Below are 23,539 nucleotides of genomic sequence, written 5' to 3'. Positions count from 1 at the left end.
CCCCCTTCCTAAGGAGCTGTAATGGTAATCGAGAAAAATTATTTTCAAATATGTATTAAAATGAAATAATATAGATATTGTTACAAAGGTCATCACCCTCTCGAGTAATAGATATGGAGAAGAAAAGATTAGTTATTAGTTATTATAAAATATACTGTTCTTCAATTATGAAAACTTTCATGAAAACCAATAACACAAGGGGAATTATAGATAATTATACATAGTCTATTCATAATTATAACTTGATTATAATTTTAGTTTATGGGGATAAAATTTGGAGCAAAAAAAATTATTTTCAACATTCAAACACAGTGGGGGGGGGGGACTCTTCATATAAATCGTTGCGTGTATATGCTATGCTACTGTGCGGTCGTGTGGGCATCGTGGCGGACTCTCATCACAAGGATCCAGGTTCGAACCAGCACCTCCTAGAGATAGAAGGCCTCCTCACTGTTTGCCATAAACGTACGTCATTCAGACTACCTAGAAAGTTTGCCACATTTTGAAATACAGCATCTTATTTCGTATCTTCTTATTTTGGCGTAGAATACCGCATAGCGATTGGATGTGGGGTATAGAAATCGCCAATTCTGAGCCCGATAATTTCTTTTCCTCACAACGATTACACTGTCACGAGCAGGGAATTTTTTTCCCTGAATATTCTGAGGGAAAATGAACTACTTACTGACGTCACAAGCAGAGTGCGGAGGCCTTCTATCTCTAGGAGGTGCTGTTCGAACCCCGTTAGAAGCACAGTGGTGATCGGCTGAAGTTCATTTTCTGCGGTTTCTCCAAACTTCGAGGCGCCAATGTGATCCGGTCTAAAAAAAAAAATTTACCCGCGCGCATAACACGTTCCGGCATGTGACAATACGATATTCCTCAGAGGAATGTTTACGAGGTTCATGCACGGTTTAGTAGTAGTATACATCCGTCAACCGCTGTGGTAGCCGATTAGTAATAGTGACGGACTCGCATCACGGGGTCCCGGGTTCGAAACACACCGTCGCTACAGTGGTGGTCGGTTGAAGTTGGTTTTCTGTGGTTCCGAACTTCGAATGCGAGCCGATCTCCCCTTTAAAAAGTCTCGCTACAGACAGCAACAAACCTACAAATGTAATTCAATCATTAAACTTCCCTTCAGAAATATAGATGGCAGCACTGAAAAAAGAATCAGACGTATCATTAGATACGCACACACTCTGAGCACGCACTTACAACTCACTAGGTAGTAAATTGCCCATAAATGGCGATAGACCTGATTTGTGCTCGGTTTGAAAGAAAGTATACATGCGGCGTCATAGTGGGGGTCGGCTGAAGCTCGTTTTCTGTAGTTCCCAACATCGAGGGCGAAGCCTATCTCCTTGTTAAAAAGTTTCGCCACAGAGAGAGCAACGGGCCTACATCGATACAAATATTCAATGATTACACTTCACTTCTCAAATATAGATCGCAGCACTGAAAAATCAGGCACAAAACTATATGCGCAGTTAGACTGTTAGGTACGCACATTCACAATTCCGGCACAGCTCACTCGGTATATAAATTGTCCGTGGCGATAGACCGCAGTTGCTCAGTTTAAAAGAAAAGTAGCAGCATACATGCTAAATCTTTTGAAAACCGGACTAAACTGCTCAAGCTTCATGGTGGGGTAGTTTAAAATCTTATCACAAACATTTCGATTTTTGTTCCTTCACTAGAGAGCATTTTTCACCAGCCAGAGATGTTTTGAGCTTACAAGAACGTGCTTTGTACTGGCTACCGTGGTGTAGTTGCCGATCACTTGAGTGATCCGCGGCACATTTTAGAGCTCACTTGAGTGGCTCGCGACACATTTGCGTATCACTTGAGTGACCCGCGGAACACTTTCAGATCACTTCAATGGCTTGCGGCACATTTCCAGATCACTTAAGTGGCCCTCGAAACGTTTTAAAACCAATGAAGTGGCCCGCGCTGTCCTGAAAGCTGAACAGACTTGCTCTAATTGCTATGAAAAATTACGTCATATACTAGACAGAGTGGCATAAACTGAGCACCCTAGCAGTTACGTCCCGATGATTGTCACAGAAAAAGCCCATTTCCCTGCTTATGTAGTATTATAAGCGTTCCGTGCAAGAAAAAAGAAATGCTAGAGTTTAGTTTCCCGACTTCAGAAACGAGGCCCTAACCTAACCTCATGGTCTCTGGGTCCAACATGTTAATAAACTTGAGGTGTTTATAACCGTAAAATATTCGACTTTAAGCAAAATTATACACGAATATAACTCATGAAATTAGTGAATTGATTTCTCTTGTATTTTCCGCATTATTTTCCTGGATTCAGCTATAGGAATTTCCCATTACAACTGAAGCCTTCATGAAATATTAGATCAATGGTGTGTGTTGATTCATTGTTCAAGCTTCTCTCATTCTTCTCTCCTCGAGCACAGATATAAATGAGGCTTCTCTTCCAATAGGTGTGTCGAAGAGAGGTTACAAAAAAAAAAAAGACTATGGACGGAATAAGTCGAGTGTGGCAGCCACTTGCGTCGATGATGAAGCTAAATCAGTTGGCAAGGAAAGTAATTACTCACCATATGGAATGACTATGGCAAAAGTCCAAGGCTGATATGATTTGTCGGAAAAACCTCCTGGCCTCTTTAGGGGTCAGGCGACCTTTCTTGACTAAATAGTCAAAAAGTTCTCCACCAGACACATGTTCTAGTATCAGATACCTGAAACGAGGATAAATTAAAAAAGAATCTTCTCTATATCGAATTTCCATGTCTCTATCCAAGAAAAATTTTAATATTTTTACGCACCTTATTGGAACGTGAGGTCATTAAAGGTGGTAAATTTTATATTAATGATACTGTAATACCTGCATTATTTGCATGTTTATAATAAACATTATTTTGCTGTCAATACAGTCGACGTTCACCATAAAGACCCTTCACCGTTCAGTCCAGTGTTTGTTTCTTGCGTTGACAAACGTTTTAGGTGCAAAGGGCACCCAAAAATTTTCGAGGCCATAAATTGACATTTAGTTTTAATACATTGGTTTTTAAGAAAAATATTAACAAATATTTTAAATTATGGATCAGTTTGGGGTGGGGTACAGGCCTTCTATGCCCCCTCCTCTATGCACACCTCTGCCTCAAAAACTCTGTTTATAAGGAGCCCAAAAAAGTTATGTTTGCCCAGGGTCCGAATTTATGTGAAACAAGACTTGGTTCCCTCGAATACGGATGTCATAAAGCTGGCGTTCGTTATAATGACCCTTCTCGTTCCACGGAAAACGGACGTTAAATTAAACGTTTTGGAAACAATTCGATCTTCTAAACAGAATTCATATTTGGACGCGGAATAAAAACGCATGTCGTTATAATGAAAGCAGTTGCAGCAAGCCTTTTTATTAGCTGTCCACTGGTGGAGATTTTTTCCCCACTAGGCTTTCTATTTGGCCCACCAGTGAAAAGAAAAAAATGGCTACTAGTGGTGGACTTACTGTAGTGGGTTTTCACACCCCCCCCCCCCCCCAGAATACTCCAGGAACATCGCACAACAGGGAGACTGAAGGGTGTTTTTTTCGATTGTCATTACGATTTGGGAGAAAATATTAGTCGATTGCCCTCAATTTGTCAAAATATCAGGTTGTTTGCCTCCCGATTTCTTAACATAGCAGATAAACGCTTCATCTACATTATTTTAGCCAGATTACCCTTATTGGGACAGCAAGCGAAACGTCGTTTTCATCCCCCTTTTTATCCTATTAAAATATGCGACAGTGGGTAAAGGTAAACGATCCGAACACAAGTTTCATCCGAGATTAATCAAAAGAAGTATCATCGTATCAACCGATACTTAATTTTATTCATTTATTTTATAAGTGGGCGTGGTTTATCAAAATAATCAAGTATTCTGTTAATTTTTGAGAAATTAGTTTTTTAGATAAAAGAAATGAAAAAATACAGGGTGTCCATAATTAAAAGAAACTATTTTAAAGTTGTAATAATACTACAATTGTTATTACTTAAATTGACGCACGTATGTACCGAATTCTCCAACATCAAGGGTCAAGGTCAAACACAATTTCAACCAACGGAAAACCCGTATTCCATTACTATGGCGTATTCCATTACAACGACTGGTGCGACAGTCGCCAGTCGTTGAAATGAAAGGGTCGGAAAAGGAAAATACGCACGTGTGCAATAGACGTTATGTGAAAACATTTGGGACTTATCGCACCCATCGTTGTAACGGAACGGTCGCTGTAACAAATGGCCGGAATAACGGGTGTCGACTATATTCATCTTCAGCCATGGAAATGAGCGTTGTTGCAGTTTTTGATAACTAGAAATATCATAATGCGTCGAACACGCCCTGTCAGCGACGTGCCGCAAATTAATGAAGATGGTGCGTGCAGTGGCGTAGACGTAGAATGAATGAATGATCCGTGAAACTTGCCGTTTTGTTACGTTGTATCGCGATCGCAAGAGTCTGTTTAAACCGTTGCTGGATGGGCCTTCCCACTTTTCTCAATATTTTTTGCGAAAAGCACGCGATCTAAATGAGTCATTACGTGTAGAATAAACAATAAATGTGCACGAATGGATTTTAACTGCTGGGTACTAAAACCAAACTCGATACTTACAGATATTTCTTGTTCTCGTACACGTCGTACAATCCCAGTACATGAGGATGCTCTATTAGTTTCATGATTGCGATTTCTCTTTCAACCTAGAAATCAATAAAAAAATGAGGAAGCTCGTATCAGGTAGAAATCATTGATCAAAAATAATATTCGTACAGGTTTCCATGAATTAAGTAAGAACCACAAAATCAGCTATAACTCGAAAGTTATGAGTACATTTTAACGCAAAAATACAGTGATTTCTTAATCCCCGTTGCCGCATTTTACTGGTGAACCGTTGGTCTTAGAGGCATACTTCCAATTAGAAAAATTATCCAGATAACGTGCAGAGAACTCAGATACGTCATTCATGTTGAAAAAAGGAGTTGTGTATAGTTATTAAAATAAAAATAAAAATTAACTTTTCATATGGACACCCAATGCTCAAAAACTATATTAGAAAGTTGTTTCCTTGGCTCTCCTGATGCCAACAAAAAAATATTCCACGTTACTGAGTGCAATATTCGCAGAGATATTTGATTTAAAAAGTCGGAGGAGAGTTGGAAAAAACAACATAGACTAACGGACAACGCTTCTTTCCCTTGTATATGCTGTTCTTTCCCAACTTTCCCCGACATGTTTGATTTCAAGTATCTCAACGAATCAATATTGCCCTTACGAGGAAAGGGTCCAAGGTGCCATCCTCAAACAATTATGAAAAAATTCAATTATATTAATCTCACCCAGAAACACATAAAAATAAAGAACAAACAATTCAGCAGGGCAACAATTTTCTAATTGAATTTTTGAGAACAGGGTGCCCGTGTGAAGAGTTAATTTTTAAAAATTTTATAACTATACTACAACCCCTTGCAGTATATGAATGACATATCTGAATACTACACGTTATTTGCATAATTTTTGTAGCTCGCCTTTAGGTATGCCGCAGTGAAATGTGGCAGGGGAAATTAAGCAATCACCCTGTATATACTGATTATAGCGAATAAACAAATTTGTGGCAGTGAATTGTTTCTCCATAATGATTTGCCGTTATGGAGTCAGATTCTAGCTGTGTTATAGTTTTTAAGACGTAAAATGACATGGAAAATGCATTTGTACACAATTTCCGCACGGTATTTTCGAAATTAACGAATACAAATCAGACAAAATGCCGAAGGAGGTGGCTGAAAAACAATCGTAAATGATTGGTAAATCGGATGCGTCAGTTTAGTATTGCGAAAGTACATAAAATATTGGGATGTGACTACCCCCCCCCCCCAGGACAATAGAGCATATACAGTAATATTGCATGCTGTCAATAACGGCATGTATGAGCTCATGCTCATTAAGAAGGGAATAGGACCAGAACTGGGGGGGGGGCAGGGTGGCAAATTCTATAACTGCCCGGGGCGGCAAAGTTTAAAGGGAACAGATAAAATTTCACAATGGGGAGGATCGGCAAAATCATGTTTTTCTCCTCCCAAAAAAATTTCCCAGTTACGGCATTAGAAGGGAAGTCCATTGTTTTTGCGAAACTGCCGTTAGTATGAATTTTGAATACGAAGTTTTTGTATTTACGATTATTGTCACGAGACTTGATAATGGAGAAACTTAAAAATGTTTTCGTATCGATACTGTATATTGAAAAATATGCATATAAGTGTTCAAGAATAATGCATTTTTATTTTAAAACGCAAATGCATTTGAAGAAAATCAACTTACTTTCTGTAATACGGATTCACTCAGTTTCTCCCTGTTGATGATTTTGATGGCAACTTTCCTACCCGTAATACAATGAACACCGAGTTTCACGAGTCCTGTCAATAGAAAGAGCGTGTTACAAGTCGTAGAAAACGTAGGAAAATTAAAATAAATAAATTGAACTACACACATAACATAGAAGTGGCTTTGAAATTGTGGCATCTTTTCAGGGGGGGGGGGGAAGTTCGTGAATTTTACATGTTCAATGTGAAGTTCTTCGTATTTACCTCTTAGAATCACATTTTTGTAACATAACTGATACATTGTTACAACCCGGAGGTCTAAAGTCTGGCATTAGATAGTTTGTTCCACGAAGCTGGGCTGGAAGAGATCTCGGCAACGGGATAAGTCCAGTGGCAAAGTTCTGGCGTTCATTCATTCATTGGCATTAGCTAGCATGAAAACTTGATTTTAAACGTGAATCTGAGATCACTATTTGCTAAGTGTAATTTATATCTGCCGGGCTGCACCAAGGTATCTGTAACGGATCATCAAGAAGAAGCAAGCATCTTGGTAAACCTCGTCCCTCCCATAATGTTGGATGTGTAGTAGAAGAAATGGGCCGTTGTGGTGGTCGAGTGATCATAGTGACGGACTCGCACCGCAAGGACCTGGGTTCGAACCTTACCGACGTCACGGTTCCCAACTTTGAGGTGCGAATTCGAGCTGATCTCCTAGTTAAAAAGTCTGGCCACCGAGAGCAACATGCCTACAACGGTACAAATCTACAATCATTACACTTTGCTCATAGTTCGAAAAATAGATTGCAGATGGCAGCATTATAACAAGAATTACACAGAAACAAACGTCACGTTACTTTCGCAACACGTACACGCACATTCCAACATATATCAGTTCGTTAAAAATACCGCAGAGGAATATGAATGAGGTGCATGTGTGGTTCAGCTATAGCAGTAGTAGTCGAAGAAATAGAAAGAATGAATTTGATACCCTGCTCCTTGAGCACCAGCACCGGACATGGTCGTGTCCTGAATAGCTGCGCCTAGTCGCCAGAAACGGGTAAATATGCATATCTATTTGAATAATAAAACTGCAGGAACTAAGAGAGGAGAGTTTTTAATTAAAAAAAGAGAAGTGTTGACAAATAAATTCGCGAAGTTATTCCGAATGTATTTCATCGCGATAAAATTGTGATTTAGTGAAATTAGTTTTCTTATCGTGCATTTGATAATGTGGAGCAATGGTTCACAACCGGGGAGAGGCAGTATATCACATATCCTTAGTGGCCCTGGTATGCTCTAAGGGGAGCAATTGGTAGAAATCAAGTGGAAGGTAAGCCATGACAGGTGGCTGAGTTGGCTACAGAGAGCTGTAAAAAAATTTAGACGGGAAGAAACGAACCTTTTAAGTAAAATACGGGAGTAGGAAAGTGTCACTATTTTCAGAATCCAGTAGAAACGTATAGAATGAGGACCATCTTGACTCATGAGCCATCCCGGTGGGACTCATGTCTATAGGAAGGGGAGGGGCTACATGATGAGATCTGGTCTAGTGATATAATCTTCAAGCACATGCCGCTATGGTGGTCGAGTGGTCATAGTGACGGACTCGCGTCGCGAGGTCCCGGGTTCGAACCCCACCGTCCCACAGTGGTGGTCGGCTGAAGTTGGTTTACTGCGGTTCCCAACTCCAAGGCTCGAATGCGAGCCGATCTCCCCTTTAAAAAGTCTCGCCACAGAGAGCAACAGACCTACAAACAGTACAAATGTAATTCAATTATAACACATCACTCACTTCACTTCTGAAATATAGATGGCGACACTGAAAAATCAAACACAACACTACATACGCACTCGGACTGTTAGGTACACACACAGTTACACTTCCGACACAACTCACTAGGTAGTAAATTGCCCATAGATGGTGATAGACCTGAGTTGTGATTGGTTGGTTTGAAAGGAAGAAAGATCCTCAAGCGTCAGCATATGTAATCTTCTGCTTTCTGCTTCCAACTGAGTAAAAGGCCGTCAGAATTGATTATTGCCTAGGAGCCCATTATGGCTCGCTGCGAAGAGTAGACAGACCTTCAATATGATACGAATTTTTTTTTCGGGAAACTGATTATATTTAGAGATGATGAGTTTAGGAAGAAAATAGTTTTCCTAAAAATCTTGAATCAACAAGTGGAGAGGACATTCTCTTCCTCTACTCCAACATAATACTTACATAACACGAAAACTCAAGAGTACGAAACAGGCACAACCGTGACAACATAAATATGTTAAGACCACACATATACATACAACACGTTTCGGCATGTACCGATTCGTTAGAAATTCCGCTGAGGAATGTGTATGACGTGCATGTGAGGTTGGTTAAGTAGTACAGTCGACGGTCGTTATAAGAATCATTCGTTACAGCGACTATTACATTACAACGACCGATATGATTTAACGACTATCCCTTCGGATAGAATGATCATCCGATATAACGCCCGTTTTCGATGGAAGAATGGGGGGGGGGGTCGTTATATCGAGCGTCGACTATAGCGGTGAGATGGCCCTGCATGGAACCTCGAGAAGAGGGAAGCTTGCTGATCTGTATTCCAGCGGTCCACCGCAGAGAGCAGGCAGGCCTACAACACGATACTGACAAAACATGAAATTCAGCATTTCCATCTTTGCTTCAGAAAATGGAAGCCAGATGGCAGCATAAACACGGAACAAGCGCAACTGGACAACCTAAATACATTAAGGCCAAGCATACACCCAGAACACACGTTCCGGTATGTGCCGATTCCTTAGAAATTCCGTAGTGCAATGTATACGAGGTGCATGTTCGGTTAAGTAGTAGCAGTAGCCCAGCGGTAGGGAAACGGACCTCATTTATGAAAATTATGCACTAAAAAGTCAATTCAATGAGCAGAAAGGGTCTTGCTTCTGATACAAGACGAGGGCACGAGAATGAAATATGATCCAAAGAAACGAAAAAAAGATTTACCCTCTTTGGTCTATACATATGGTATAAATACGAATACACATGGCAAATATATGGTGGAAAAAAAATTCATTATACCAATTTCTTTTCTCAATTTTTTTCGGTATTTTAGGAAGGACAGCTTTTAGTATCATTTCGGTATAAAAAACACAGCTTTAGAAGTAATTACAATAATTTTTTTATGCGGAAAGAGCCATTTTTCGAGAGCTGCTGAAATTTTACGTGTTCATAGATTCATAAAATCGCACCAAGTCGATGGAACTGGAAATGAAATTCAAAGTAACAACTATCCAAGTTTGCTTAGCAAGATTTTATCTATTTATAAATAACAATAAAATCTAGGCAAACTATGTTCTACCAATTATTAACCATTTTACGTAATCAGAAAATCCACTTTAATTAATCAAATTTCTGTGTTTTGATGAATTGTTTCAATTAGAAATATACCAACGTCACCAATTTATATCCATTTATATTTATATTTTTATGAACCATAGAGAGGGTTGTGAAACACTAATGTACAGTGTTTTCATCGTATATGAAGGTAGGCAAATGCTACGATTACATAGAACTATTTGATCAAACCGACTTATCACAGCTGATGATGAAGCAGAGAAAGAATGCTAAAAAAAAAAAAAAAAGGTGAATCAGCAAATGAAATAGAAGCTTTTACGATTATAAAAGACATCATCTGGTGTCTGAGATTCGTTGCGTTCCTACGCTTCGTTCATAAATACCCGTACTCATTTTTTTTCCCGCAGCGTCGTAAGGAATTAGAACCTTGCACCTAATTGGGCTGAAGGATATAAGAGAGCCTAGGAAATAAAACATATAAAAGAAGAACAACTGTCATTTCGGAAAGATTACCTGGTTATAAGGCCGAAGCGAGACAGAGAGAGAAGAAAGTAGATTAGGAGGAAGTGCCGGTAAGAAAAAGAGATGCGAGAGAGGGTATATCCATGTGCATAAGAGTTGGGAACGCTGACAGCAAAGAAATCTTTCGCAGCATGGGAGGAAAAAAAAAAAATCACAGTTAGAAGGAAATCTAGGTGCGTACATATGAAGTAAAACAAAAAAAAGAGAAAAGAAAATGTTGAAGAACAGAAGAGACGAAAAAAAGAACGAAGAGCGGAAGAAAATCCGCAATTTCTCCATCATGCGTATATCGATTACGAAACCGTCGTTGGCAGCAAAATCGATGGTGTAAGTATGAATCGACCGATTTTGGGAGATTTTGTGAGGGGCACCAAATGCGAATCGGGGAAAAAAAATTAAACAAATAAAGCCAGTGTGAAATTCTACTTTGCTCGGGGGGAATGTCAAGATTTGTACACAAAGGAACATTTAATCACCTCCTTCCCCCTCGACTTCAGCAATGTGATTTTGTACTTGTGACTGTACTGAGACTATTGTGTAAGAGAAGAGGAAGATGGAACGGGTGAATTCACGATGTATTCAGAACAGACAAATGTGCTGTTGCAATTAAGTAAAAAGAAAAAAATTTGCAGTCCTAATGAGCTGAAAGTCCGAAATTCAAGGAAACAATGGGATAATTGACTCTTATTTCAAGCACAGACAAACTCGGTTAATTACTGCACCGCAGCAATGAGCGTTGGTTTCAACCGATCACCCCGTAGAGAATGATGTTAATGATACTCGCTTTTAACGTCCGTGAAATAGAGCGACTTTGGATATAACGACATATTTCTCTGCTATTTGACTAAAGATTTGTGTGGGGGTTCGTCCAAGAAATACTTCAAATTTGAGCTCAAAATATGAAAAAGGTGAATTTTTCTTGTTTTTTTTTCTAATCAGTTATGGAAATAACAAGATTCATTGAGTGGTTTTCGATAGTGTTTAAGTTTCTATTCATTATGTGTGAGAATGTCGGTAGAGGTCCTATAATCACACAGTGGGTATTTATTGGCGTGTTTTATCCTTTCTGTTTCACTACCTACAGCAAACTGAAAAAAATGACAAGGGCAAGGTTTTCCAACCGGTTTGCCGCGAGAAGATAGTAGTTGTGCCTTGAAAAATTTCAAAGGAAATGAAATAATTTTTTTTAAAGAAGCCCAAACGTGAATTTGTCTAAACAAAAATTCAGGCACCGTACGAGCAATATTACATATCGCTTCTCATGCCAGAGACATGAATGTGCAAATTTTTCCCCTTTTTTTTTTATCAGCTGGTTGGATACCTTTTTTTTTTGCTGTCCAACTTGTGCCAGAAATACGAATGTGTATCCCTATTGTAAGACATGTTATAAAACATTTTAGGAAAATAACTTCCATTCAAACGTCATTTCCCTCGTTATTTTTTCCCCAAGGACGTTGCACATTCGTGCATCTGGCATGAGGGGGGACGATATAGCGCAATTATGAAAATGAAAAAAAATCTGAAAGATGTTTTTCACACTTGTTTTCTATAAAAAAAAAAGCGTCAAAAGTATTTGAATTGGAAAACAAGTCCTAGAACTACGGTAGTAGTTGTTTTGACCGCAATAGACACATTTAACAAATATGATAGCAAAACATGCTCAAATGGACAGTTCTTATACGAACATTAATATCGAGGGAACGGATGTTTTACCATGGTGTTTGCTTTTCTTCCAGCAGCCATTTTGTACCACTCATAGGTATACTTTTCAAGATTTTACCAACTGACAGGGTTCCAATCCACGGGGCAGAAACTTTTTTATCATTTTCTGTTTCCTCATACTATAAATTAACTATGATAACATTATGATTATAATAAATGATTAACTGATGAGTCCCGGAGGGGGCCCACCGAAGATCCCAGCATAAGGGATGATAACGGATTATGTGGAGGGCCATTATTTTTATTTTACCTCATGTCATGCTTCGACTGGGCAAAAAATAAATAAATAATTCTACAGGTAGTGAGCGGAGCAAATATAGGCCTTTAGTACCGACACACACAAAACTGAAATCGTGGAAAAAGGAAATTTTTGAAAGAATTTATGTAATTTCATTACTGTAGTTGATGTTTTGAATGACAAAATGAATTCATTCAGTGCGCAATGCGATCGACATCGAAAAGCTGTCATACGTATGCATTTTACATTGGTCAGGATTTGGCTGCTATTCACGTTTTTTTTTCATTCGGCACATGCAATCTCTTGGAAAACTTCTCATTAAGCGTTTACTTTAAATGTTGTCAGTGGACTGACAAATGAAAATATAGCCAAGTATTACAAAAGCTCAAAGAAAACCATAGTCGAACCTCTTTTCGAAGTAAGAAAAACACGGAATTAGTCTTTGTCTCATAACAAACCTTTTTGTCCGAAATTCCAAAAAAAAAAAAATTGCTATTTGAATAAGGTATTACCTAAAAATATGTCAAACTGAATAGATATACGGTTGCAAGAAGTTTCGGTGGAGAAAAATAATTTATTTTGAATTTGTCTTATTGCTGTCAAAATGATCGTTATCCGTCGTTTTTGGTACGGTAATTAGAAATTCCCGTCGTTCTGGTGTTAAGGCAGTGGTTCGCAACCTGTGCTCTGTGGAGCCCTCGGGAATCCATGGTGACTCCAGTAAAATGGAATTAATCAATAAATTTAGTGACTAAATAGAAAAAGGTGGATGAGAGATTTCAACACAAAATTTTATTCTTAAAAACGGTTGCTCTAGTCAAGCGTCAGCTAATCAAAATATTACAGTAAAGTCACAGAGTAAAAACAAATTGTGAGAGAAATGACAGAGGATCACAATTAATGGGATGGCGTGTCATGGAATATGGTGTGCCGTGGGATAAAAGAGATTGAAAAACGCTGCTCTATTGCAGTGCCATCTTAACGCATGCATCCACCTGTGCTCGGCCCGGGGAGGCCTCAAGTGCAGAGGGGACTTCATGATAATGATATATTGTTAAAAATTTTGAGATTAAGCATTTATTGTTTGGCCGCGATTTTCTGCGGTTTCCCAACTTTGAGGTGAAAATACGAGCTGGTCTCCACTTCGAAAAAAAATCTCGTCGCATCTAATAACAGAGATCTAATAACATTTAAATATATCGCACTCTCTCCCTCTCATAAGAACATTAGCCACTAGCTATAACGCCTGGCGCTGCCCGGGTTTTCTTCAATTACTGAGAGGATTGAAGAAAGTGACAAACCATTATAAAGGCATAAACTGTTATACCTAATTCAAATATTACGTCAGCAGATTTTTATCCATTTTTGACCCCCCTTATCAGCAAAATTTCGTCAGCAACTTAGAACATTTCATATCTTCAAAAAGGGTGGTTGATGACGTAAGCAACCTCCAAACACCCTCCCCCCCCCCCCCTCGTCAACATAAGTCAGAACCCGATACTGACGTAATACTTGAATGACCATAAAGGCATATGCACGTCGGAAACGCATTGCTAGGGGAAACCACGGTAATCAAAGCAAACATTCCGAAAGTGATTGTTGAGACTCAGAAACCATTGTTGCAGACAGTTTTTAGCCCATTTCGGGCATTTGCTCTGCTCTGTCGAACTTATAAAATAGCCTATCGTTCAGGTCCCGTTTGGTATATATGCAAAGTTTCGCGACGATCGATCTAAAATTGTAGATGTGACACACGCATGCGCACGCACAATTATGTATGTCTGTATATATATATATATATATATATAAAGTTCCGTCTTGAGAAAATAGATGGCAGCACCTGAACACACATATGCTTGAGACTTGTATCAAATCAAATGCACAGTTAGGCACAACAATAATTAATTCCCTACCTCTTTGGAGGTAGAAGGATAATAAATTGCCTCTGCGGAGGTAGACCATGGGTTTCCAGCTAATAATCCGGAACCCGAAGAGCTTTGAAAGAGGAAATTTTTCTTGCTACTGATGCTCGCGAAGCTGTTCTTTATTTTGAATTTTAACGAGATAGTGTCGTTTAAAAAACTCAGACCGCTTGGATGACTAAAAAAACTTAGGAATGGTAACATTACATTTTTCACATTCCGACCAGAAGTTTCGGAAGTTCATGAATTTCAGTTTCCGTTTTATCGCCACAGAGAGCAACAGACCTACGACGCACAGTGGTGCGTTTTGCGAAAAACGTGGTCAAAACTATTTACTCGCCTTGAAATTCGTTGCATATTCTTGAAAACTGTTTCGAACAATAAATATTATGTTTTTTTAACGGCAGGGTGCAGATTATATGATTAAAGGGATTTTAAGGACATGAAATGGATAAAATATGGTATGTTTGCATTATGGCTATTGATTAATTGCGATAAAAAACAGCATGGATTTGTTCATGATATCTCATCATCATATATATGACATTTGAATTGCAGTAACATGTAAGAATATTGCTGAGATGCATTAAAAAACTTATAATAACATAAAAGTGCTGCATAAAAAAATTAATTAAGAATTCAAAAAGAAGTAAAAACAGGAAATTAAAATAAGCATAAAACGTAATTTAAATACAGAAATTTATGATAAAAGTTTGTAATGAATCGAAAAACGTTTCTGGTCGTGGTCTGGGTGTAAAATCTTATGGTCACTACTATATTATGGTCACTACTACTATTAATTGTCTATCATAATTTTATAATCAAAATTATGATTTATTAACAACTAGCTATAATAGCCGGCGTTGCCGAGGTTTTCTCAACATACTTCGAGTATTGAAGAATTGACAAACCATTGTAAAGGAATAAACATGTCTGAGGCACATTGTTGGGGATTTACGGTGAATAAAGTAAACATTCCGAAAGTCATTGTTGAGACCCAAGAACCATTCTTGCCTGATAATTTCGGGCATTTCACCTGTTTTGTCAAACTTTTACAGTGGCCTATCGTTCAAGTCGGGTCCTGTATCGTTTACGAGTATACGTAAAATTTGGTAACGATCGATCTAAAATTGTGGATTTGTAGAGAGAACATATACAAAACACAGAAAATCAATTTTACATAGATATCGCTCATGTAGTCAAAACTAGTTTTGGGTTATTGAAGACGTTTTGCGGCAATCTTAAATTTTTTTTTCGTTGTTTCCCCCATACTAGATATGAATGGATGAGAAAAAGTTATTAATTCATGCATCACATCTTGATAATTTTTGCAAGAAACTTTTTCGAATTTATTCAAGTTTTTGATGTATGTGCTGTTTCCTAAATGAATCAGTTATTGTCCTTTTTGTTCCCTTATTAGTCTCAGCAAATTCTGATATGTGTTCACCATCGATTCTTTGTGTGTACAGTACTTCGCAGAAAATGAGAACGTTTCTTAAGATCAGTCAAGATTTGCAATTCATTTTTTTACGTTTTCCGTACACCCTTAAAATTTTACTTAATTTAAGCATTTAAAACGTCATTCTGCGTTCATTTCTTTACGCGATTTTCTAAATCGGTGCATTGCTGCCTAAAATTTGAGCTATGATCCTTTATAAGTATTTCGTTAAAAATCTAAATTTTTTTCAGAGTGGAGCACCCTGAGTTTGAAACTAAAAAAGACAAAAAAAAAATCTGAGGCATGTTTTGCAGCTTTTAATGTTAAAGCTCGAATAATCTGCGGTTATCAGAGCAATAAACTGCCATTTTTAAAGAAATTTTCTCAAATTCAAATCTATTCCGCCTTTGTATAGGCAAGCCTCAGCTATGGCATGTTGAAGAAAAGTCGCTGGGGTCAGCGGAGTAGCAGATATTAGCAGCTAATTTCACCTTTTTCATAAACTAAACATGTTAAAGTATGTTGGGAAATGAATTTCAGGAGGTCACATCAGGTCACTTGTTTCTACCGCCACTCACAAAAATGAACTTTTTTAAAAAATGACTTGGCATTAAAAATAATTTATTTTTTAATAAAAATATCAAAAACGAAATTCAAAATGTATTTCTAAATTGCTAACACACTTGAAAAAAAAGAAATAACTGCCTAAAATTCCCCGGAGAGCTACGAAATTTCTGAACGAGAGCGGCTTTGTAAAAGGTTTAGATTGATGTGCGGTATACTGCTGCTTGAATCACCACATTGGAGCTCCTTCTGAGAGACAACTAAGAGGTGATGAACGAAAAAAAATGTACGTTAGTAGCCGGGGGTTATTCACTCTTCATCTGTGAAAAAATCAGGGTCGAACGGCAAAACTTTTTTTTGGGGTTTTGGCTACGATTTTCGCAAAACGCACCACTGTGCGACGGTACAAATATTCAATCATTGCACTTCATTCAGTTAGAAAAATTTATGGCAGATGGTAGCACTACTTATAACAAGCACCACACAGTAACTAACTTCACGTTAGGTGCACAACACGTACACGCATATTCCAACATGTACCAGTTCGTTAGAAATTCCACAGAGGAATGTGGACATGTGTGGTTTAGTAGTAGTAGGTTTCGTTTGATCCGGGTATTATAAGTTGTAACAAGGTTTTTTTTTGAAATTTTTCATCCACTAGAAGTAAGGATTCTTGAATTGCAGAATTTGCGTGCACTTTACGGGACACCCAATGGACACACATGAATCCTTGCTGGAGGCATGGAACTGAGACTTCAGTTGCATAGGGGTTTATCACTATAAGATCTACTTCACCAACTCTGGCCACATCGCTATATTGCAATTTACTGCTATTAATGGAATGGAAATATAGGCGCTGTCTATTGGTGGTCGCCTCAAGTTCGTTATGGAAATTATCTTGTTTATATCCTCCCTCGGCATCGAATTCAGGACCGTGACAGCAACCTTCACGGTGGTAGACGAGCATCTTACCACCCGCCACTCAGGCGTTATTACGATCTGGCCACTATAAGATCTGGCACAATGATTTTTAACGATAAATATGTAAATTAAGAGGTGGTTGGTGACTATGCCGTACTTTATTTGGCCCTGGAGTTAAGATGGCAGTAGGGACACACTTTTTTTTCATCAGATATTCAAAAATTAGTTTCAGTTCCGTAATACAGTTTCATTATTATGAAGGGTTCCACAAAACAGCCTCATAATTATCAAGGGTGCCACGAGAAATTTTACGTTGGAATCCCCTGAGGTAGACCAGAGCTGTGCATATGGTTATTGAGTAAATATATAAACAACTTTTCAATCCCAGTTTTAACAAAACATTGATTAAAATAAAATTTCCTGTTTCCTTGAAACGAGCAACAGCGATTGCCTGCATTTGATGCATGCGTGATGAAACGCATAATTTTCGATTGATTCGATTTAATTTGAAGGTTTGTAATAATAAATAAATTGTGTGTGTGAGGTATTTCCCATAAATTGAAAAAATATATATATTTCGGATTAAAAGGGAGAAAAAAAAGAACTGCCATGTGCAGTACAATTTCCATGTCTTCACCACGTCCATTAGACACAGGCAGTCTAGAAATACAATTGATCGAAATTGCACTCAGCTTCTATCCACGCGTGTTACTGTCCCGTGTTTTGACACTACGATGTGAGACTCTCTCGGTTTCGCGGACTTCCATTGGTTCTTCCCGAAATCGACATATACCTTCTAGAAGTGGTGGGAATCGCGTGACTGTGTTTGAGTAGAACACATCACCGGCGGAACATACACCCTTCGGGAAGTAAGCTTGAAGTATTGATTGAGACGTGAGTGAGTATTCAGCAGGTGAGACACACAGAAGCCATCGCTAACAAAAGAGAATCTACCGATTCTAAATATCTATGCTTGCACATGCAAATTAGTTTCACCCCTAATGAGCACAGTAGGGCAAGGCGACGAGCCAGTGAAGCGGAGACTAAACTTCTCAAGCTCGACGATCGATGAGGAATTTGAATTTCGGAATTCAAGCATCACATAAACACCCTCGAGATTCACAATTATAAACATGGTTTATATAGTTTGTACTAATGCAGGGGGTTATAAATAAGATGGCAGCACTTGAACACATAGTAGGCATTTCTCAGTAACAAACATCACTTAGTTGCACGGCACATTCAGACATGCACCGCTTCGTTAGAAGTTCCTCAGAGACATGTTTATGAGGTACACGCACAGAGTAATAATACTCTGTACCGCACATTGAACATTGGCTAGGGATCTACTCCAACCACTTCGCGAATCAGCTGGCAAAAGCCCGAATCATTTCTGCAAATCAGACTTTGGCCTCTTCAAGCTTTGGCAATAACATATTGATTCATTAGTGTAACACCGCGAGACGCAGACGGTGTTACAGTGGCACCTCGACGGACTTTGGGAATAATAGAGCCGCCAACATGAAGGGAACCGGTGAGTTCCGAAAGCAATTCTTCTGTGGAATCACTAGTACCATCGGGCCTATATAAGGTGGGGTCCTGCTGAAAACGGGGTCTTTTTCCGCGTAGTGGAGTGTAAGAAGGAGGTTGGAGATCGAGGTTAGAGAGAGAACGAGGAAGGAGCTGGTATTGAAATGGACGATCAGGACTGAGATGGATCCGGAAGATTTGGTGGTGAGTACCGTATCAATTATAGTCGAAATTATCTCTCTCTCAAGTAAAGAATTTCGAGTCATTTATCACTTATCGAGATACTTAATCATTTAGTATACGGCATGTCAAGATGACTTATTCTCAATATTAATATAACATGCTAGATGTGGATATCCTCTTTGGATAACCCTTATTTTGTTTGATAATTTAATAAATTAATTTGTTATTATGTGTTAATCCCTCTGTGTGAATTCAATTAATTTTTGATGGTCACTTTCTTTGTTGACGGACGCTAAAACACACCGCAAAAAGATTCCTTTATCGTAATAATAATATGGGTACACGTATGGTTTAGCCTCTTTTCGCTCCGGAGGTACACACGTGTACCTCATTTTTTAACGAATTTAAATGTTTTTAAGGATTCTTCTTTCAATCTAAGATCTGAAGTACACATGAGTACCTAACTCAAATGGTCCTAGTAAAGATGTTGACCCAAATTAATTAATTAATTTTTCTTTTTATTTTTATTTTTCCATTTTGGGACTTACAATACAAATACAAATCAATATACTGTATATATTTTTTTAATTGTCAGTTTTAGCTCAGGTGTGAAGAGGTAGGTTAGTAGTAGTAGTAGTAACAGTAGCGCTTCTCGTTCTGATATCAAAATTACGTTAGAGGAAAAATAGAACTCCTTCAACTGAGTCCTTGACTTAGGCTGACTAATCCGTTATCTTTGAGCTCAGGTGTGACGTCAGTATTATCTCTATAGCCAATCGGTGCTCCCTATCCCGGTCTACGATTAAATTTAGCTAGGAGAGGCAAAACCATTTTATTTGTTCAAAGATGAGTGACAATGAGCCCGCTCTCCTTTCTAGGTGCCTTAGTTCAAAACATTCAACAAGTTCCAGCGCGTACCCATTCGTACCCATAAAAAATTCCCCAGAGGAATGTTCACGAGAGTTGTATATCTGTTGGCCTGGTTATCGAGCCTCTGACCGCAAAAATTAATTAATGTTTTATGCATGAATGACAGTTAAAATGAATATCTTTCATTTTATTGAAGTTTTTGACACAGTAAATAAAGTAAACAAAAGATCAATAAAATATTTTTTAACGTGTATTTTCTCATAAAGGCTTATTATTGAATAGATGAGAAATAAGAGGGCAAGAATGATATTTTGAAGTAGAAAAATAAGAAATACTGTACATAAAACACAATTATTTTCAAAGTGAAGAAAGAGTTTTTTGTTATGCTAATTATTTAAAAAATACTTTTCTCCCATTTTCTAGACGTGCCAATGCTCTCTCTCTCTCTCTTAAGCGTAAATTTGAAGAGTAGTAAACGCGTAAACAAATTGAGGACATCCAGACTAGACGAGAGTTTTCAGACAAAATGCTCTCGTATACGTGCGCTTTGTGAGTCGAGACTGAAAATTTTTAGACATGAAGTGATTGATTGATTTACTTTTCTATCTTGGACGCAGGAAGAAGAAAAAAGAAAAGAAAATTGTATCAACAGTAGTTTTAGGGAGATGTTTAACGTCGTTTTCACGTCGTTGCAATCATCAATCTCATGCTGGGAAAAAATAAGGCGCAAACTACGCTAAAAGGAAAGAACAAAATTGTCCAAAATTGTCTATTTTAGAATGAAGCTATTATTGGGAAAGAGGATGCGATGCAATTTTTTAAAATGTTTCTGAAGTATAAATAAAATTGATTGAAATATTTGGTTTGATTCATTATCCACAGCCGACAGAATTTCTTTTTCCTACGCAAAAGGCATGAAACCCGACAAAATAGTTCACTTATCGACGAAATCAAAAATGAAAAATGAAAATTATACGTATTTAATTGTAATGATCGCTCACACACACACACACACACACACACACACACCTGAAATGTCTGATTCTTTTCACTTTTATTTAAAAAAGTTAGCGCCCTCTATTGGCTCAACGGAGAACAAAAATAAAATAATTAAGTGTGCGTATTGAAGACGACTCGAATACTTTTAGGGCAGTATTTTCTCTTAAATTTAGTTACCGTAACCTAATAACATATTTCATTAATTACGAAAATGAATTCGAGACTTTGGCTCTGGCCAAAGTCAGAAAAGAAAAGGCGTGATTAGGGTGATTGCCATTTGGCGTATTTTTCGCTATGGCAACGCATCATATCGCAGTTACGATGCGGTGATCATTTCTTTTTTTTCAAAATTTCACAGAAAAAAAAACTATATCATCGTGTTAATCGTTTTTTGTCTCAAATTTTCTTGTTTTTTGCTCTCGTCAGGTGGAGCTAATCCAGTACAGGTACTATATATAGCCATATATCACACGTTAGCGATGAAAAAAAAAGGATTTGGGGCTTATCGAACCGTCTCACACCAGCACATTGAACATTGGCTAGGGATCTACTCCAACCACTTCGCGAATCAGCTGGCAAAAGCCCGAATCATTTCTGCAAATCAGACTTTGGCCTCTTCAAGCTTTGGCAATAACATATTGATTCATTAGTGTAACACCGCGAGACGCAGACGGTGTTACAGTGGCACCTCGACGGACTTTGGGAATAATAGAGCCGCCAACATGAAGGGAACCGGTGAGTTCCGAAAGCAATTCTTCTGTGGAATCACTAGTACCATCGGGCCTATATAAGGTGGGGTCCTGCTGAAAACGGGGTCTTTTTCCGCGTAGTGGAGTGTAAGAAGGAGGTTGGAGATCGAGGTTAGAGAGAGAACGAGGAAGGAGCTGGTATTGAAATGGACGATCAGGACTGAGATGGATCCGGAAGATTTGGTGGTGAGTACCGTATCAATTATAGTCGAAATTATCTCTCTCTCAAGTAAAGAATTTCGAGTCATTTATCACTTATCGAGATACTTAATCATTTAGTATACGGCATGTCAAGATGACTTATTCTCAATATTAATATAACATGCTAGATGTGGATATCCTCTTTGGATAACCCTTATTTTGTTTGATAATTTAATAAATTAATTTGTTATTATGTGTTAATCCCTCTGTGTGAATTCAATTAATTTTTGATGGTCACTTTCTTTGTTGACGGACGCTAAAACACACCGCAAAAAGATTCCTTTATCGTAAATTTAATATTGTTTTCCCCTTTTTATGCCCCTTCACCAGTCGACACCGTCACATTAGAAATTTCTCAGAGGGGAATGTTCATAAGATAGATGCATGCACGGTTAAGCAATGGTGACCACATTTGTACGAGAAAAACAAGGGAAATCGGGACATCGTCAACTCGCGCCGATATTGCTGCCAGTGGTTATCGAAATTATTGGCAAGTCTGTAGTGATTAAAAATTTCTGGAAAAAAATTGAACATGTCAAATACAGTAAAACCCTCTTTAACGACCCGGGTCTAAAGTATGTATTTCAAACCGTTGCTTAACCGCCCTCTTTTATGGATGATAATTTTTTGTCCCGCCGATGCTCGCAAAGTAGAGGTTTCACTGTGTATGTTGAGGAGGGGTTAAAGAAGGTTGTGTGTGTTAAATAGGGATTTTACTCTATATGTTTTATTATAGTCATATTCATCGACACAATTTATAAATTATACAAATTAAACTCATTTCCAATTGTAGTAAAGATTCTGAATTAAAGTGAGCTCTTTGTTTAAAAAATGAACATATTTATCAATTAAAAAGTCAATGCAATACGAGAATGTCTTGTATACGTCTCTACTTAGTTGATAACATTATCAAAACTACGAAAATCAGTGGAGACCACCAATATTAACGTTATAACCGAGTTGAAAGTATGTATAACCGTATGACTGTAGTTTTCGTATCGATGAGGATCGTACCGCACTGAACAGCTTTCACTGTTTCGGTTAGGTGTGCGGCTCACGATTCTGTGAGTAAGTGTTCGCTTCAGTAAGTAAGAGTACGTCTACATGGTGCTTACTTGCTTTGACCGTCAAACCGAGGGATACCTAGGTCACATCGCCAATAACTTGCTATGACCATGGGGTAATAAATAACTGCTCCTGACTTTTGCTTTTCTTCCTTCTTTTTCCCCACAAACCGATTGTGATCGCACCGTCAAAACCTTCGCTCTACAAAATCCAAGAGGTGCAACGCGTCTCTTCGGTGGACCAATCGTTGCAAGTACGACTTTCATTACTCTTATAAATACAGTGGGTATTCACAATTACAGAACCCTATTTCAAAGATGCCTACAGCCGAAACCAGGCATCAGAAAATAATGAAATTTTATTTGACTTAATATATAAAAGGATGGATTTTTCTTTCATCCAAGCAAAAAAGAATTAGATCAAAGTATCACCACAAGATGGCGTTCTTAAAAAATTAATTACACATTTTTAGCCACACTTTTTACCTGTACAATTTCCATTAAAGTAGAACATGTTCCACGTGATAGCAATCATTGTATATCGCTGCTCGGTGATCGAGCATGTTCAGGGAACACTCACTGCCGAATTTGTGAACCAAAAAATCCGCGCTCTATCCTAGAGGTTCCGGTGCATTACCCCTAAAAGCAAAGGTATGGGGTGCATTCTCTGCATCATTTATTGTGGGGCCCGTACTTCTTCGAGGAATTAACACACTCCGACATCTCAGGGCCGTCATTTAAACTTTTTCCAGGGGGGGGGGAGGCAAAGAGCATGTACTAAAGGTACGCATATATATTTGTATATATATATTTATATATATATATACCATTTGTAGTGTATTTTCGAAAGCCGGGGGGGGGGGGGAGACAACGCCCCCCCCCCCCCCCCCTAAATGACGGGCCTGTCCGACATGTCTCTAGTGACATGTTC

At 38.3% G+C, this 23,539-nt stretch overlaps 1 protein-coding gene across 3 annotated transcripts in view; it reads right to left on the bottom strand.

The window, feature by feature from the left end:
* The window catches only part of LOC149086418 (serine/threonine-protein kinase BRSK2-like), a 77,394-nt gene that overhangs the window by 30,736 nt on the left and 23,119 nt on the right, over positions 1-23,539 (bottom strand). For all 3 annotated transcript variants that reach the window (XR_016195809.1, XM_089255526.1, XM_089255527.1), the window contains exons 2-4: positions 6,335-6,429; positions 4,634-4,719; positions 2,574-2,714 (exon numbers count right to left, since the gene is read on the bottom strand). Coding sequence is in view for 2 of the 3 variants with exons in the window: in XM_089255526.1 (XP_089111652.1) it covers positions 2,574-2,714; positions 4,634-4,719; positions 6,335-6,429 (322 nt within the window). In the remaining variant the exon portion in view is untranslated. The remainder of the gene's footprint in view (positions 1-2,573; positions 2,715-4,633; positions 4,720-6,334; positions 6,430-23,539) is intronic.

The sequence above is a fragment of the Pholcus phalangioides genome, unplaced genomic scaffold, assembly GCF_987345545.1.
Source record: "Pholcus phalangioides strain wild (caught in Gottingen) unplaced genomic scaffold, Ppha-v1.0 ptg000004l_1, whole genome shotgun sequence".
Taxonomy (NCBI): Eukaryota; Metazoa; Arthropoda; class Arachnida; order Araneae; family Pholcidae; genus Pholcus; species Pholcus phalangioides.
This window is presented reverse-complemented; position numbering and strand designations above follow the sequence as displayed.